Source organism: Neolamprologus multifasciatus, chromosome 1, assembly GCF_963576455.1.
Source record: "Neolamprologus multifasciatus chromosome 1, fNeoMul1.2, whole genome shotgun sequence".
Classification (NCBI taxonomy): Eukaryota; Metazoa; Chordata; class Actinopteri; order Cichliformes; family Cichlidae; genus Neolamprologus; species Neolamprologus multifasciatus.
The window spans coordinates 28,711,505-28,728,902 of NC_140439.1; the positions used below are offsets into that span (position 1 = coordinate 28,711,505).

General features: G+C 38.2%; 1 protein-coding gene across 1 annotated transcript in view; it reads right to left on the minus strand.

The window, feature by feature from the left end:
- Window positions 1-344: 344 nt before the first annotated feature.
- igdcc4 (immunoglobulin superfamily, DCC subclass, member 4) overlaps window positions 345-17,398 on the minus strand; it is a 55,265-nt gene continuing 38,211 nt past the window's right edge. Inside the window, exons 6-20 of the mRNA XM_085156397.1 lie at window positions 16,728-16,880; window positions 14,688-15,098; window positions 14,439-14,603; window positions 13,876-14,013; window positions 13,211-13,387; window positions 12,066-12,278; window positions 11,575-11,673; window positions 11,231-11,417; window positions 9,588-9,715; window positions 6,766-6,936; window positions 6,507-6,635; window positions 5,207-5,309; window positions 4,911-5,091; window positions 4,555-4,683; window positions 345-3,789 (exon numbers count right to left, since the gene is read on the minus strand). Coding sequence (XP_085012523.1) covers window positions 3,271-3,789; window positions 4,555-4,683; window positions 4,911-5,091; window positions 5,207-5,309; window positions 6,507-6,635; window positions 6,766-6,936; window positions 9,588-9,715; window positions 11,231-11,417; window positions 11,575-11,673; window positions 12,066-12,278; window positions 13,211-13,387; window positions 13,876-14,013; window positions 14,439-14,603; window positions 14,688-15,098; window positions 16,728-16,880 — 2,903 coding nt within the window. The 3' untranslated portion in view covers window positions 345-3,270. The remainder of the gene's footprint in view (window positions 3,790-4,554; window positions 4,684-4,910; window positions 5,092-5,206; window positions 5,310-6,506; window positions 6,636-6,765; window positions 6,937-9,587; window positions 9,716-11,230; window positions 11,418-11,574; window positions 11,674-12,065; window positions 12,279-13,210; window positions 13,388-13,875; window positions 14,014-14,438; window positions 14,604-14,687; window positions 15,099-16,727; window positions 16,881-17,398) is intronic.

The following is a 17,398-nucleotide window of genomic DNA, read 5'->3' on the forward strand; positions in this document are numbered from 1 at the left end:
ATTTTTTACCATGTGAGCATTTGGTTGATTTGCCTTCTATGGACCACTTAAGTGGGTTAGACAAACCTTAAACTGAGTGCCAGACATTTTTATGGTGGCATTTTGAAGATGTGTAATAATAATTTCTGTAACTGGCAGTGAATCATCCAGATGCAACGAATATCACTTTCTTTCTTAATGAATTTCCAATCAATGTTTCACACAGGGTTTCCACACATTCATTTCTGTCTGTAAATGACTGCTATTGTAAGTGAAAAATAAATAAATAAATGGCAGTCATACTTTGATGTTGGGTAGATAAAGGTCAAGGCAAAAAATTTTGTTGAGAAATTTTGGCAAGGAAAGCATTTTTAGCGGGAACACTGAACACACTGAGCTTTTTTCATTAATGTCAACAAACAACAATTTCCATTTCTGCTGCTGAAGTATTTGAGCTCCATCATCACTGCTAGAAAAACGACCTGAGAGAAGATGAGACATCATAAACAGGGATTGACTCAATGCTAAGATTATATTTTGAGATAGATGACATTATTATTACTGCTCACAAGCTCTGTGGACCTGCTATTGTTTTAGAGTTGAATCTACAGGAAAAAAAAGGAAAAAAAGTCCCCCCAGAACAGTATTATCATTTTAAAAACTCTCTTTTTGAAGTGAAGCACCTGATAAAGCCTTTTGAAAATGTAAGTTGTATAAGGGATGCAAAGACTTGAGCCATCTGTAGCTACGAATTACTCTAATGAGTAATGAGTGTCGCACGTCCTTGTCATCATGCACTAAGTATCCAGGACAGAACTCTTATTATACATTAGTGACCTGAAGCAGGCAAGAAAAAAAAATTGATAGCCTGCTTCAAATATTTTCACAATTTTACCTTATATTTAGGGCAACTTGAATTCAAAAAAGTCATATTCCAACATTTTGTTTATCATTAGAACCCAATAAAAACCCTAACATTGGATTGACTGACCGGATTACAGAAACTGGTAGAACGTTCCTATATTTGGTTCTACTTTGACTGGAAGTATAGTTCTGAAACCACATGCCACTGGGTGGACGAGTTTCAGATGCATCACATCAAAGCCATAGGGTTATGTATTTCTTTTTCAGTACAGCAATGTTGCAGGAAAGGGTAACTTTACACTGACAGACACAATCTATTAGAAATCTGAGAGGAAGCTGCAATGCACTAAAGAGACATAATTTCCAGTTTGACATAACACATACAGTCACTGCAGGATGATTATTCCTTCAAATATTAAATGCTGTAAAATCAGACAAGTTAAGAATAAGATCTCAAAAGGTGCTAGTTACATAAAACTACTTAAATCACACTGGAAACCGTCCTGAAAATAAATGAGGTAGTGCTGTTGATAAGAAGTAGGGATGCACCAGTCTCTACCCTCCTTGAACCGATGCTGAATCACTGCTTGTAATATGAACGTTTTAATTTTGAAAATGACTGATTGAATATATAAGGAACAATTTCAAAGATAAAAAAAAAAAAAACATTAAAAAATGGATCACATATAGTGCTGAACAAATTTATTAGATGACCTGTCATAAAAACAAGAAAACAGAAATATTTTAGAAGTCTGTTAAATACACATTGAAAACTAAATATATAATTTTTGTATTTTTATGCCCAAATGTCGACCAGCACACTGAACATCTCTGAGAAATCAGAAATTTATAAAGCATATTGTAACATCCAACCACTAAAACTATTTTTTTGTGTTCATGAAGGCTAGATAACTGTAATTTGGCTTTACTATTCTTCAGCTTTTTTTGTATAATAGTAAATTTGAAAATTCATGGCTAACAACAATATTTAGAATTTAACATAAGAAATATGATTTCAATTAGAGATTGTACATACTGACCGTTACAGAAAACAAAAGATTTGGGTAGGTATCAGTACTGTTAGTCAGGTTCAGCAATGGCATAAACCACACTTTTGGCTGACTAATAAATTTGTTAAGCACTGTATATTTTTGCCTTCCTTTCTAGCTGATCGTGTTGAAGTCTGTCAAAATCAATGCAAAGAGTTGTGGACATTTTGAGTCAGGCAGAATCAAATCAAATACACTATATACTTTGGATTGTGGCAAGTATTTCATATTAAAAATACGTTTACAGAGGGGGAAAAAAGTATCTTGACACAATGGCACAGTATCTTGACAATAGTAGGGACAATGGTGCATCCCCATTTAGGAGCTAAAGAAAGGAGAGTGGTCTACAGATGTACAGTTGTAACACCTCCTCTCAAAAACTCCCATCAACACAAACCAATACCAAAATAAACATCTAAATACTATAATTCCATAAATGACATATAAAAACCAAAAGAAAACATGTTTTACTTTTCAATTGTCCCTGGATTACAAAATCACACCACAGGGATATATGGCATTTTGGAAAAGAATACTTCACGTTCCACATCTGTATACTTCATATGTTTCCAATTGACATTTTTTGTACTTGGACTCAATGTAATATTTAGAAATATACAGAGGTTATAAATGCACCTAGAATAATTAGGCACCTGAGACCCCCACATTCCAGTCATGAAATGTATCTAAATGTGTGTTTACACATGACTGTTTGAATTTTACATGCAATATCGAGGAATTAGCGAGGTTTTTAGCTTTCTGTGTGTTTGTGTGTTTGTATGTGTGTGTGTATGCGTGTGTGTGTGTGTGTGGCTGTGGACCCTGAGACAGCAGGTGGCTGGAGAGAGGCACAGGTGTTCTGCACTTGCAGAGTGTGAAGATACTCTTTAAGGCTTATTCCTAAGTGCCACACTGAAGTAGCATCCACACTACCAAACCCAGGGAGACCCTGTGCTTCCAATCCATTCATCAGTGATGATAACCTGTCCAAGCACTCACTCACGGAAAATTCCTGGCCTTTTCTCATTCCTGAGTGGAACAGAGCCATTTACGACAGAGTGAGAAATGCCTTCTCCAATTCATGTCCGTCTGCTTGGTTAAATCTTTTTCCTTCCTATGGATAGGAAAGACCCAGAGGAAACTGTGGTTGCAATGATAGAGAATGCATACCCATATACAGTACTCTACCACTAAAAATATACCGTATATGTTTACTCTATATACACAAGTATGAAACAATGGATTCAAAGTACCTATAAAACTTTGCAAGGAAGAGAAAGAAAGCTAATAATGAGGTGCATAAAAATAATCCTTGGGTTTGTTTTTCTTGGGTACATAAAAGAAAATCCATATGGGGTTGATGCCCTGCATGCAGAGGCTATGGGCACAGATAACTGTGTGCTGCTGAGGTAGAGTGGACAAGTCCGGTGCTGACAAAGGGGGAAGGGGACAGGCCAGGAGAGATGGCTTTCCCTGCTGCAGATGGACAGTGTCTAGAGTCCCCATTTTCCAGACGCTCCGACCTCAGCACAATCTTAGGAGAATGGAAACCATTGGTTAGACCCATTTCCTGATGTGGTGCTGTGTCTGCAGTCAGCTGGTGTCCTGTATCTTCAATTTCCCCATTGTAAGTAGCCACCAGCTTTACTGAGGGAAGATTTGAGGAGCTTTGGGATAGTGACAGTTTTTCTAGATGTTCCTCTTCTTCTTGCGAACTCGGCTGGCTCAAAGAGGAATACTTTTCCTCTGACAATGAGGGTCCCAAGGTGGTGTTAGAATCCGTGTTTTCATAGCCCTCCTCTTCTTTCTCCCTCCCTGTGTCCAAAAGCTCAGAATGAACAATGACTTCTGCCTCAACCTGGTTACTGCACATGGATGTACTCAAATTATCTTCTTCCTGCAATGAAACAGTGTCACTGTTACATGAGATTTTCTTTTTATTAGTTTATCACCCTGAACAAATGAATTCTCTGACAGTTCCTCATTTGTTCATTTACCCACAATGCCTGTGCTAATGTAGGATGTTACTTTTCTTAGCATACCCGGCTAACTAGCTTCATCAGCTAAAAACCAAGTACTTAACTAACTACATTTAATAAACAAATTATTAATGTTGGAATTAACTAGCGCTGAGATTAAATGCAAAAAATATTTTTTTCCCTCTTTTTTATAGCTCAAAGAGGTGAATATGCTGCCCTTTAACTGGTGATGTGAAACTTGGGACATAGTCTTTGAAAACAATATTTTACTTTATAAAAACAATATTATCTACTGTTTAAAGCCATCCAATGCACATTAAAGTCCTCATTTAGAGACGGGATGCATTAAAAAGTCAATTGTCGCAGCTAAATTTAGCTTAATTAGCCTGATGTTTATGATAGCATCTGGCAGTGAAAATAATGATTTCAGGTGGTAAAATCAATCACCCGTCACAAATTTTTTTAACCTCATTCTGAAATGTATTATTTGTTGATTTAAAAGTTTAATAGGGTGAAACAAGGACAGTAGCATATTAAACTGTAAGCGTGAAAGACTTAGCAACATGTGATGTGCGGCTGGGTTTACTAAACTGTCAATTAGAAATACAGTTGGAGAAAGTCTTTGAGAGAACAGTTGTTGCCTAATATAGACAACGAAAGTCATATTTTGTTCAACAAATTACCATGCCATTATTAGTGATTAGCATGTTGAGAGCTCCATTCACGAGTGTTGGAGAATCTTCTATTAGGGTGTCTTTGTATCTTGTGATTCTGTTGGCCCAGTTATGGCTTACAGAGCCGTTCCAGGCAGCCTATAAAATGAACAACATAGTTGAAACACCAGAATCAGTATTTTCCCTCAACAAAATGTGAGAGTTATAAAGAAAAAAAATGAAAAAAGGGGAAAGTTTCTATATATACAACACATAGAGAGAAAATATCCAATGCCCATCTAAAAATAAACTTTCCCCTTGAAAATGTAGACCTTGGGTTCAGGTGCAGGAGCATCACCTTCCCCATTCAATGGATTAGCACTTGCCATCAGACTCTGCTCTTCTGGGGCCTCTGCTGGCGGTTGACCAGACTCTTGGCTACCTGCCGGCATCAATGTCTCCAACTCATAGCTGTTGCTGCACTCTGGTATGTTGGAGGGAATGGGGCAGCCTCCTCTCTTATACTGAGGTATCACAGCTGTAGAGTCCAGAGCCCCAGATAGCTCCCTATTTAGAGCAAACATTAACACACAGATACATTCTATTTTACGTGTCCTTTTGTTCATAAGCAGTAAAACAAGTAAGCCACTGTATGAGTGCTAAAACTCTAGAGTAATCATACCTGGATTTGCTGTTACGAAAGCTGAAACACATGCAAAGGAGGATGCATATCAGTCCTAGGCACACACCCACTATAATGCCTGTCACTGCATGGATGTCCAGCTCTGTTAAATATTGAGATAACATGGAAATAGAAAAAAATCTATTAGTATAAACAACAGGGCTTTTTTGCCCTTCCAGATATACTGACTATAACTTACAGATTTTGATATTTGATCTGTTACCTGAGATTCATGAATTGTACAAAAAAGCCCATCTTAAAAAATACTATTATTTGTAAAACTTGTGCAGGTCTGTTATATAAGGCCTGCTAAAATGCATTGATTTCTTCAGGTAAGTCAAGCTTATAGCAGCAAAGCGATGGGCAACATTTAAGAGCAGACCTTCATTAAAATGAATTTATGCTGCGTGTTTTTGGCAGTTTAGATTAGAAGAGGAGAGGAAACAGATGGCAGTAGCTCTCTTTCCCAGCCGACTAGCTACCTGAGTCCCACTACCACTGCTATCTGCAAACACTATTAAAGCCCATATGAACAAAAAAAAACCCCTGTTACTCTACCTTTTTTATTAGGACAATTGCCTGAAAAGAAAAAACTAAACAAAAAAGCATTTTGCTGCTTCTTGCACTGATAAAAATATTCCAGATAGCATGTCCCCAGCATAACTCCTAACTCCTGCTTTAATCCTTAATAGTTCTTGGGGAAGTCAATGGCTCTGTGTTTAAAGAAAAGCAGGGCATTTAATAATTACGAAAGCTAAAACGCTGACTGATGGAATTAAAAAGTATGTAGTGAGACTGCAAGCCTAATCACAAATTGACATGAGAGTAAAGAAATTACTTTCATAGCAAATTCTGTTATGTACACAAAGCAGTAATTGAAAATTAACCCTGGGGTCACTGATGAAGCCACCCTTTGATATCTGACATTTAATATATTTAAGATGCAGACTAGGAGAAGAGAAATAACAAGCTTATGGAAAGCTAGTCTTTCTCTGGCAGCTAAGACAAATTACTTACTTTAATTAGAAGGACTATGTGCATATACAGGAAGTGTGAGACTATCATTAAGAGTGTATGTGTGCTTTTCACACAGCGAGAAAGATTAGAAAACAAAACAGAGGAAACCGGTATGCGACAATGAAAAACACCCACAGAAACGCCCAGAACTTCTGCTTTCCCACAGGACTATATAAAACGACATTAAATCTTTTACAGTAACAGTGCAATGAAAATAATGCATTTTCATGGTTTGCAAAACTGCAGTTTTATATAACCCATATAACCTCTGCTTGACACATACCTTGATGGCTTGTATGAACTTCCTTTATAGGTGAGTAAGGCCCTGGCCCCACCTCAGTAGATGCCCCCACCTTAAAAAAATATCGAGTGCCACTGGCCAATCCCTGGACCTCTACACTGGTAATACTCCCTGTGAGAGAGAAAACAAATCTTAAAATAGGCAAAATAATGTGTATCATAGAGAGAGCAAATATTACTGTAAATATAAAAATAAAATATACATTTAATGCTGTTTGTGTGTCGTGAAAAGAAACACCCACCATCCTGGGAGACGTTCTTCCATAAATGCTCTGGCTCACTGAGGTTGCCACTGTACAAAATCCAGTAGCTGATGATGATACCATTAGGCTCCAGTGGAGGGTGCCAGCTCACCAGCACCGACGAGGAGTCCAGCGTAGTCATCTGCAGCTCCTCGGGAGGTGTGGAAGGCCCTGAAGGGGAAGGGAGGGTCAGGTCAGTAATTAGAGCCCCGAAATGAGGCCTCACAGCTGGAGAATGTATATTGTCATTGTGGGGGATTTGATATTTGTGTGACAACCATCTGTGTCCTCATGTCCCTACCACCTGGGTACAGGAGAGAGGGACGTGCAGGGCAATAGGAGAAAGAACAAGGGGCCCAGGTGATCACACACAGTAGTGGAGAGCATGATGGGGTTACTGGTGTCAATGTTATTATTAACAGTGGCCCACTCAGCACTTATCACTCACATCTGGGAGAGAAGTTGTTGGCCAGAGTGAGAGCTACTACTACACTTGGGTGTTTTATTAGAGCTGTCAGTCATTATCACCACCTGCTTATTTCTATGTTTGCAAACCACTAGCCAGCCAACATGCTGATTTTTACATGAATGAGCACACACTCACTTGCATCCACAAACGCACACCTTCATACCCATAAGCTGCACCATCTGAGGATGAACTGCATACAATTACCTTGCTAGCTGGAGAAGAACATTGACACAATTTAATAAAACCGGCATAATAATCATAAGTTAATCCAACAAAAAGTTCAACTTTTATAAAGGGGTGTGTTGTTACAGTCATATGAAAAAAGTGCACTATTTTTCAGTTCTGTGGTTTTGTTTATCAGGACACAGAAAAAAAAACATCTGGTCCTTAGCAGGTTCTAAAATTATTTAAACATGACCTGAAAGATGAACGACAACACGTAACATAATACACCAAGGCAATATCATCATTTTCTATAATGATCGGAGCATATATGCATGTATGTTTGTATGTTCCCCATCTCCTCCAAGATAGGTGGATCAGTCTTGATGAAACTTTGCATAAGCCTACCCTAGGACATGTTATATACAAATATTTTAAACAGATCCTGCAATCGTACATATTTGTACATTTGAAGGCTCAATTAAACACTAAATGGAATGTCATAATATATAATAGTATGGCACAATATAACACATCGGCATCAAACAATAATGATCGTAGGGCAGGGATCTCCAATCCCAGTCCACGAGGGCCGGTGTCCCTGCAGGTTTTAGATCTCACCCTGGGTCAACACACCTGAATCACATGATTAGTTCATTACCAGGCCTCTGGAGAACTGAAGACATGTTGAGAAGGTAATTTATCCATGTAAATCAGCTGTGATGGATCAAGGACACATCTAAAACCTGCAGGGACACCGGCCCTCGTGGACTGGGATTGGGGGATTGGGGACCCCTGTCGTAGGGTATGTTTGTTTGTATAGGTTTGCTAGCAGAAGCAGTGTGTGAGGTGCACCCTTGCTGCTAATCAAACGCACTTGATTAGCAGCACCTGGTTGCTACTGATGATCAGTCAGCAAGTGTAAGTATAAAAGCAGGGGTTTTAGTAGTTTCTTACTAAGATAGTGCCTTTTGAAATATGTTTAAATCAAAAGGTTAAATCTTGCATGTTTTCATTATGTTATTTTCTTATTATTCTTTAAAGGTAATTGTGAATATTTGTTGACTTTTGGTGCTGTAGCAAACAGTAAATAATGCCCAAAAAGGGTAAAAGAAAAATATGAACAGATTTCTGTTTATGCACTGCAAATAATGCACACCATTATATCTATAGAACACCAAGCCGAGCATATCTTCACAAAAGTTTCGTCAAATGTTAGGCCGTCTGCCAGCTAAAACTTGGCTGAAACGGGACATCACAGGTCGATCTGCAAATCCACAACAGGATTGCAAAAAAAATAAGGTGCAGCAAATTTCTGTTAAAGTCATGACCTCAATCAGATTGAAATGCTGTGGCAAGACCTTAAGCCGTGCATAAATATATTCTCACAAACCTTAAAGAACTGAAGCAACAGTGTAAAGAAGAGTGGGCCAAAATTCCTGGTTAGTTTAAACAGAAAATAATTACTTCAAGTTACTTAAATTTATTGTTGCTAAAGGTGGTTTTAAACGGTACTGAACCATGGAGTGTACTTAGTTTATCATACACTGCTTCTGCATTTTGGCTGACATCATGTAGTATGTCATGTGTTGTTCATCTGAGGTTGTGTTTAAATCATTTTAAAAGGCTAGATTTTTGTTTTAAATTCTGCTCTCATGTGTAAAACCTTAGAAATGAATGAGGGTGAACTTCGTCTGTCACCTGTTAAAGGGTAGGAAGGAGATTTTATAACTCTATTTTGAGATGAATTTATTACGAAGGGCTTAAAATATACACAATTCCTTTTTTTATTTGCCCACTTAAAAGAAAGAAAGAAATATTGTAGTTTCCTTGTCATGTGCTCTCTATTTCTGCAGGAAACAGGATCCCACACATCGATATGCATTTAAAAGCACATTTTCTATTTTGGCCCAGAGTAGTTCTTCGTGAGATGTTAAGGTTAAGTGACTTACTCAAGTGGACCGCAAACAATATGGAAGAAAGGATTTTTCATTTCTCTGCTTCACATACATGAATGAAGACCTGATGGCTGGAGGATTCACTTGAAGTGCATATTTAATATGAGTTCTTGAACCAAATATGTGTCAAGAACCATCTACAGTAGATTCAGTGCTTGTTTTTTGTTTTTTTGTTCATCAACAGCATACAGAAAACCAACTCTGAAATATCCAGGTTGAAGCTGAAAACTTACGGTCAGTGAGAGTGGACTCTTCCACAGTGCCGCTAAAGGGTCCTACCACATTCGCTCCATTAGACTGCACTGCCAGCTCATAGCGAGTGAAGGGTTTCAGTGCCCCAAGCAAAATCTCTTGTGCAGAGCTGGAATATACAAAGATGAGAGTCCTGAATGGGTAGTAGTATAGGTTATGTCAAAATCACATGGAAAAACACATATGTGCTGTCTTAAATGAAATTTTGCTGGGTTATTTAAATATTCTGCTATAACATATTTAATTAATTAATTAATATTCATCTTCATCAGTTATTTACTGCACTCATTGGTCACTTAGTAGGTAAACCTTTTCAACTCCTGGTTAATGCAAATTTCTAGTCAGCTAGTTGCATGGTAGTAACTAAACTGCATTTAGGTATGTAGGCATGGTCAGTCTGCTGAAGTTCAAACTGAGCATAAGAAGGGGGAAGAAATTTAAGTGACTTTCAATTTGGCATGGTGCTACAGGGCTGGTCTGAGTATTTCAGAAACTGTCATCTCTATGGTTTACATAGAATAGAATGAAAAGGACATATCCATTGAGGGCCAGTTGTTTGTGTGAAAACGCCTTGCTGATGCCAGAGGTCAGATGAGAACATCTAGACTGTTTTGAGCTGATGGGCTACAACAGCAGAAGACCACACCAGGTGTCACTCCTGCCTAAGAAGAGGAAACTGAGGATATAATTTGCACAGTCTCACCAAAATTGGACAATAGAAGATTGGACATCTATTGTCTGGTGTGATGAGTTTTTATTTCTGCTGCAACAGAAGATGGTAGGGTCAAAATCTGAAGTAAAGATAGTTTGACAATGTTGATAGTTCAGCCTGGCGGTGGTCTAATGGTTTCAATCTCATAGTCTACCCGAGTATTGTTGCAGATACTGTTTGTCAATTATTGACCTCAGTGTGCTCATCTTTCGATGGCTACTTCCAGCAGGATAACGTGCCATGCCACAAAGCTCAAATCATTCTGGTCCTGAACATAAGCTCGTTGTACTCAAATGGCCTTCATAGTTACCAACAGACAACCTTTGATGTGTGATAGAATGAGAGATTCTCATCTTACATGTGCACCTGACAAATCTGCAGCAACGATGTGCTGCTATCATGTCAATATAGACGAAAATTTGTAGAAATATGTCTAAGAACTTTTAGAATTAAATGTCATATTATTTTTAATATGACATTTAATTATATACTCTGAAGACTGATAATGAAAATACACTGTCTGCTAGTGAATAGAAAACTGTTTCTTTTAAGAAATGAATCCAAGTTGCTCTAAGAGAAGAAAGCAAGCAAACAGGTGTTTTTAAAGCAGTTTTCAAGGGGAGAGGGTTAATCAGTTCAAATACGAAGAGTGTACAAAAAAAACACAGGAATCTGTAATTCTTAGGGCCAATTTCATTCTAACAATATTACATCTCTTGAGGTTATACATTATTTCTAAAGATGTTTATCTGAGTATTAGAGTTCTTATTAAAGTCCTTTTATAGTTACTAAGGTCACTTTTAAATAGGCTTAGTGAAAGTGACTTTATCGGGATTTGTGTCATTCAGGTTCAATATCTCTTGCATATTGCAAACATCATTCAATTTCACATGTGTAGCCTGGTATTCTGACCTGGTGTAATAGGAAACCATGGATGCGTTGGTGGTTCCTGCTGGGCTGCAGCGCACTGTGTAGTCGATGATGTGTACATTGTTGAACCGCGGTTTCTCCCATCGCAGCCAGATAGAAGTAGAGCTGTTGGCTGTGGCTTGGATATTGCTCGGGGGCAATGGAGGTGGTGGCCCAGGCGTTGTTGGTGCTTTAACATGGAAGTGAGCTTTACTTTCTTTGATTCTTGGAAAGTGTAATTTTTGTTTTCTTTTTCATCACACCATAGAGGTGATGAAGGTCAAGACATAAATGTGTTGCATTCATTCATTTATTTGTGCATGTACAAATTCAAAAAGAAAGCTTACGTGCATGAGGCTTTTCTGTCTTTCCCTTCCACACTGCAGCTGCTCCGTCTGTCTGTTTATTGAATGCCCATAGCCTCACCTCAAACTGTCGGTCAGGGCCTGATACCAATGTACAAGAACAGAAGGAGACACGATGATATTCCTATTATGCACAACTAGAGATCTATGGGCATTTGTGGTGGTACCTGTAGCCAAATGCTCTATCGTCAATGATATTTTTCAAAGAAATGTTGAATTTGTTTGTTTTTTGTTTTTTTTGTTTTTTTACTTTTACTTTTACTTTTCTGCCAAGGACAGGGGTAAATAAAAAACCCAGCAGTCATCTGCCTTGAATCAAACATCCTTAAAAACCTTGATATGTGGTCAGTGTACCAAAAACCCCTGAAAAATTTCCAAATGGTCATCACTTCAACAAATTAACTGCAGATAAAGTGAAGATTATAAAACAATAAACATTATTATATACAGAGAGGCCGCTTCCAAAAACGTACCTAGCCCAGTGAGGAGATGATATCTAGCCTTCTTACGGAGCCTGATGGTGTGTGTCTGTGTTGTCCTTTCCCCATTGGCCGTCTCTTCAGCCTCGACTTCTCGACAGGACAGCTTGTAACCAGAGACCAACGTGTGATTGGGTGAGGGCTGCCATGTGACATTAAGTGTGTTCACACTGGCTCTAACTTTCAGCTCATTAGGAGCAAAGATCACTTGAAAAAAAAAACATGAAAAAAATGAATTAGTTCCAGATACAGGTATTATTTAAATGAACCATCAGACTTTCACTACAGCTATAATTTCATAAGATGCTTATAGTGCTGCTACCTGATATCCCATGAGTACAGTAGGCAGTTCATCTATTCTGTGTTTTTCTAAAGTATAGTGTGAAGTTATGTGAGTTCCAAAACCAGGAGAAAGGAGAGTGAAGGGTGTGCCCATGCATGGATCTAATTACTTTGAGTTGTTAATGTTGTGAGACATGTTACAGAGGGATTTTTCAGTCCAATATTATTTTTCAGGCATCTAATATTATCTATCTGGGACTTTTGTTGATGGCTTATTGGTGCGGCTCTCCAATACAGTCCCAGTTTCTTATTTAGCTCCATTGGAAAATTAATTTCCCATCATTGATCTAGATTATTTAGGTGTGATTTACTTGATTTTGGAGCTTTCATGAAATGATGAACAGGTAACCAAAAAAAAAAAAAACAACCTTGTTGTGAGCAATTTTGTGCAAGAATTGTTTTGTGGTGAACTAAACCAATGCCAATGATGTCAGAATGTGCAGAATTAAGCTTGCATCTATCTGTGATGAGAGGCTTGTGTTTGTGACAGTATGACAGGATATAAATATTTAATGGCCTCGTCCTTTGCAAAGCTTCAGTGTTAGCTAACACCATTTTGTACCATCATTTTGTACTGATAATGAGCCAGTTCAAATTGCACCAGAACAATCTGGATAAAGAATTCTACTGGTAAGAGAAGAAATTCAAGATGAACTGTGGCTTCAAGAAGAAATATTTAGTTTATTGCCTTACTTTAGGGAAGTTTATTTCAGTTTATTTTAATCATGTAGAAAATATTTAACATTTCACTTTAAAATATGTTTGTTAAGCAAACTATTATCTAATGTCTTTCTTACCCATGCTGTCATCGCTATCAATGGGAGGTGTCTTGTGCTGAACCCACTCGGAAGGAACCCCAAAGCCAATGGCAGTTCCAGCAGCTATTCTCAGTAGGTAAGTCTGGCTGGGTTGCAGCCCTCTCAGTGTAAAATGTGTCTCATTCCCCCCCACCTCCACGGAAAACACAGAGTCCGCTGTGGGAACACATTACCAACGATGTGAGCCATGAATAGAGTACGACTATTACAGGATTTTTAAGACTGATAAAGATATTTGATGATTACTATTTTTCATAAATATGATTAACATTACTCTTATTAAGTTGTTTTGATAATTATTTGAACTATTCTGCATTTAATAACTTACACACTAAAATAATTTACATTAATAACATACAAAGAATAAGAGGTGCGTCAAAGGTTTTCGCATTTTGTTTTGGCAACTTACACTGTCATTCAAGAACTGAGTAAATGCAACTGAAAGAAACTTTAATGTATAAATCAGTGGAAAATGAAAAGTATTGAGAAACAAAAAGGTATTATATTAAAAGTCATTAAAGTGGCAAACAAGAAAGCAACAGAAATGTAAGAACATTAACCAAAGTGCTGCTGGGCAACAGGTGCGACGAGTCAGCTGCTAGTATTTCTTGTTTTCTCTGTGCAGCTTATGTTAGGACACTTACACTGATCTAAAATGCTGTACTCAATGCGGTAGTGGGTAACAACTCCACGACTCTGCTCTGAGGACAATGGATGCCACTTCACCTTGACGTCTGTGCGGGAAGTGCTAGCTATATACAGCTGAGGAGGAGCACTTGGCACTTCAAGAAGGAAAAAAAGAATAAAGTGAGATTTCTGACACATATAAGAAACCTATGCTATAGATGTGCATGGTTACTGGACAAAAGAAAAACACAAGTTGTCCAATTCATATTTTGTCAAACTTTAAGCATCACAACATTTTTTTTAATGTTTAAATGTGTACTGCATTTATCTGGCAATGGTATGAAAATTTGAATTGCACTTTAAATAACAGTTGAAAGGAAAATGCTCAATTGAGTTTACATACTACGTCTTTTTCAGTGATACCACTAATAGTAATGACTCATGAGCGCTTAAATGTCCTGACTAGTTGCAAGGTTGACAAGCTTATAATATATCTTCTTTGAGTGACTGAAGCAACTCAGGCTGTTCTTACTTTACCTTTGTAGCTCTATTTTATCTGTATATCAGTGTGATTACTCACCATCCTCCAGCATCTCTACAGTGATAGGCAGAGACGGGCTGCTAGCACCCATGGGAGAGTAAGCCACCACAAAGAATGTGTAGGTCGTATGGGGCAGAAGCTCTCTGAAGAGATATTCAGTGGTGTCATTGTTCATTGCAAATTCATATTCCCCGTTATCAGAGCCTGAAAGATGAAAACGTTCAAATCAAATGTAAGCATGCTTGCCATGTGGCCCCCCATACACAGATTTATGACACAGAGACAGACCTGCAGTGCTGTGGCAGTGCACAGAGTAGCCAATGATTTGATCTGAGTTGTACTCAGGTTTCTCCCAGCTGAGCAGGGCAGTTGTGCTGGAGTATGGTGTAGCAGAAAGGTGGCGAGGAGGGCTGGGCAGACCTTCCCTCACAATGACCGTCAGCCTGGCAGTCGCACAGGCTGTGCCAAGCCAGTTCTCTGCTATGCACTGGTAGTAGCCTGCATCTTCCAGAGCCAGCTGGTTAATTAGCAGGACTCCGGGGCTTTGGGTCTTTACCCGTCTGAATGACTTTATAGGCTGGCCATTCTTCAACCAGTGCAACACTGGAGGAGGTTCTCCAGAGCTGTTACACAAAAACCTGGCTGTGTTTCCCCGGGAGAGAGACACTGTCTCTGGGCCCTGAAGAATCACTGGGGGGGCTGGAGAATTAGAAGAAAAAGTCTGAGGTCATTCCATGTCAGTTCATGAAGTGGCTACCATCTGAACACCTCAGCGTTGCCTGAAGAAATTGAAAGATACACATCGTAACCCTTTTAATCCCACTGGCAACAACTGTTGCCGTTTTAACCCCCCTATTACAATTGCACATATTGTGTGTAGTGCATGTAAAGTGCATGTAAAATGCATGCACTTATTTTGCAAGGAAAGTTTTGGGATTAAGTGGGTTAATAGGAACTATGGAACATTTCAGGTCCCTACTGTCAAGTATTGCAACAGATGTAGGTAGGCTTGTTTATAGGCATTTTTATAGCCTTGTTTCCTTAAGAGGCTTTCTCTAAAAATGCTCATTTGGATTTGGTACATGTTGTCATACTTGAGGAAAAGCATACTTTAATGAAAATGATTTTTTGTTATATATTCAGTATTTAATACCTGTGAAACCATTCACAAAATGTGTATTATTTGAAACAATTTTATATGCCTTGTATATGGAAAGCTGTAACTAAGTCCCCTAACTGCAAAATTGTGGTTTCTACAGGTTGTCAGAGTTGAGACATGAAATATTTTAGGGACTCCAATTATTCTGTGTTACTTTGAGGTACCATCATGAGAGCCCATATTCATAGAGCCAGACTACCAGATCTTCACCATGAAAAACTGGAGGGACCCAGCGCTTGTACTTTTTTCATGATAATGAGATTTTAATATGGACCCTTAGAAAAAGAAGAGAAAACATCTAATAAAACATTTTTGAGAAAACTAATAACAGTAGGTGCATGAAATTTGCAAGAAGTGCATCTTTCAATTTTATTATAGACATGTTTTTTAAAGTAACATGAAGCCATCACAACTCTAAGTTTTAGCCTACACCTCCCAATATGCAATGCAGCAGTCTTTTTGCCTCCTTTACTTGCATTGTGAATGACATGTCTTACAAAACAATATACTGCTAATCCTACTACTACTACAATTACTATTAGTAATAATAATAATAATATTAATAATAATAATAATAATAACTACTTAATTATTGTCAAAAAATGTCTAGATTTTGGGTTTGATACAATCAAACCCTGAAAAACAGGATTAATCACTGGACTAGAAGCATGAACCAGAGAGTGAAGAACTTCCTGTACCCAAAATCAAACCGAATGTCAGTTTATAGATATTCACCAGCAAGTGAGAAGGCCAGACACATTTATGTTAAATGTTTAAAGCCAAAGTTAAAATTGCTAAGTAAAACACATTTTCAGTTTAAAATCAAAATGAGCTTTGCTAGTTTTGGTTTTTAATAATTTTAATAATTTTTTTTAAAATTAATTTATCTATTTTAACAGACACCAGCTAGGCATGCCCATCTTTTTAAAAAAGCTCTTTGACATTAACATTAGCAGTTAGATGAACAATTCCAGTGTTTAGGAAACACATTGATAATTTAAGAGACTGATTCCTTAATTTCTTTCTCCTCCTCCTGATTAATGAACAGAGGTCTATGTGAAAGCCAGTGCTTCTTCAAAAATGTCTCAAATTGAGAACCAACCTTTTGACATTGGTGTCTCCATGAAAAAGCTTTAATCTTCATATAGAGAACATAACACAACTCCTACCGGGTACTTGCAGCTCAGCAGCAGCAATGACAAACTCTCTGGTCCTGGGCTTGTTGGCTCGGCAGACATAGACACCAGCATGGTGACGCCTTGTGTCTCTAATCACCAGGTTTGTTGCAAGGACGACCACATCAGTAGACATGGGCTTTCCGTCTGATCAAAGAAGAAAGCAAGAGAGAACAAAGGAGATCGTGTTGATGGGAGAAAAAGGACACTGGCCTTGAGAAAAATTGAGCTCATTTCGCAGGCTTTCAGTTGCCTGAGAAACAGCACAAAAGACAGTGATGTTGCTTTGAGCATGGAGGGATTTGACCTGTAATCACAAAAACTGACCAACAGGTGGCTCTGTGACTTTTCAGTCTGGGTTCACTGAGCTCTCTGCATTGGCACACTCCTAGGCTCTGTGTGAAATCATTCCCTATTCACTATATAGACCCTTATTTACTTTGTCCGCCATTTTGTGGAGGATTTATGGCCACCAACTAAAAAATACGAGGTGAAAAAGAAATGGTCAGTATTTAAGCTCCAGCGGCCACGTTGCAAATGATAACCAGAATGACCAATGCATATATAGTCTTCTAAGAATTGATTCTAACAGTGATTCTTTGTAAATTCAAATGTTGCTGGATGTGAAAGGATTCCCCATTAACATTTCATGTGTGTGTATGGGT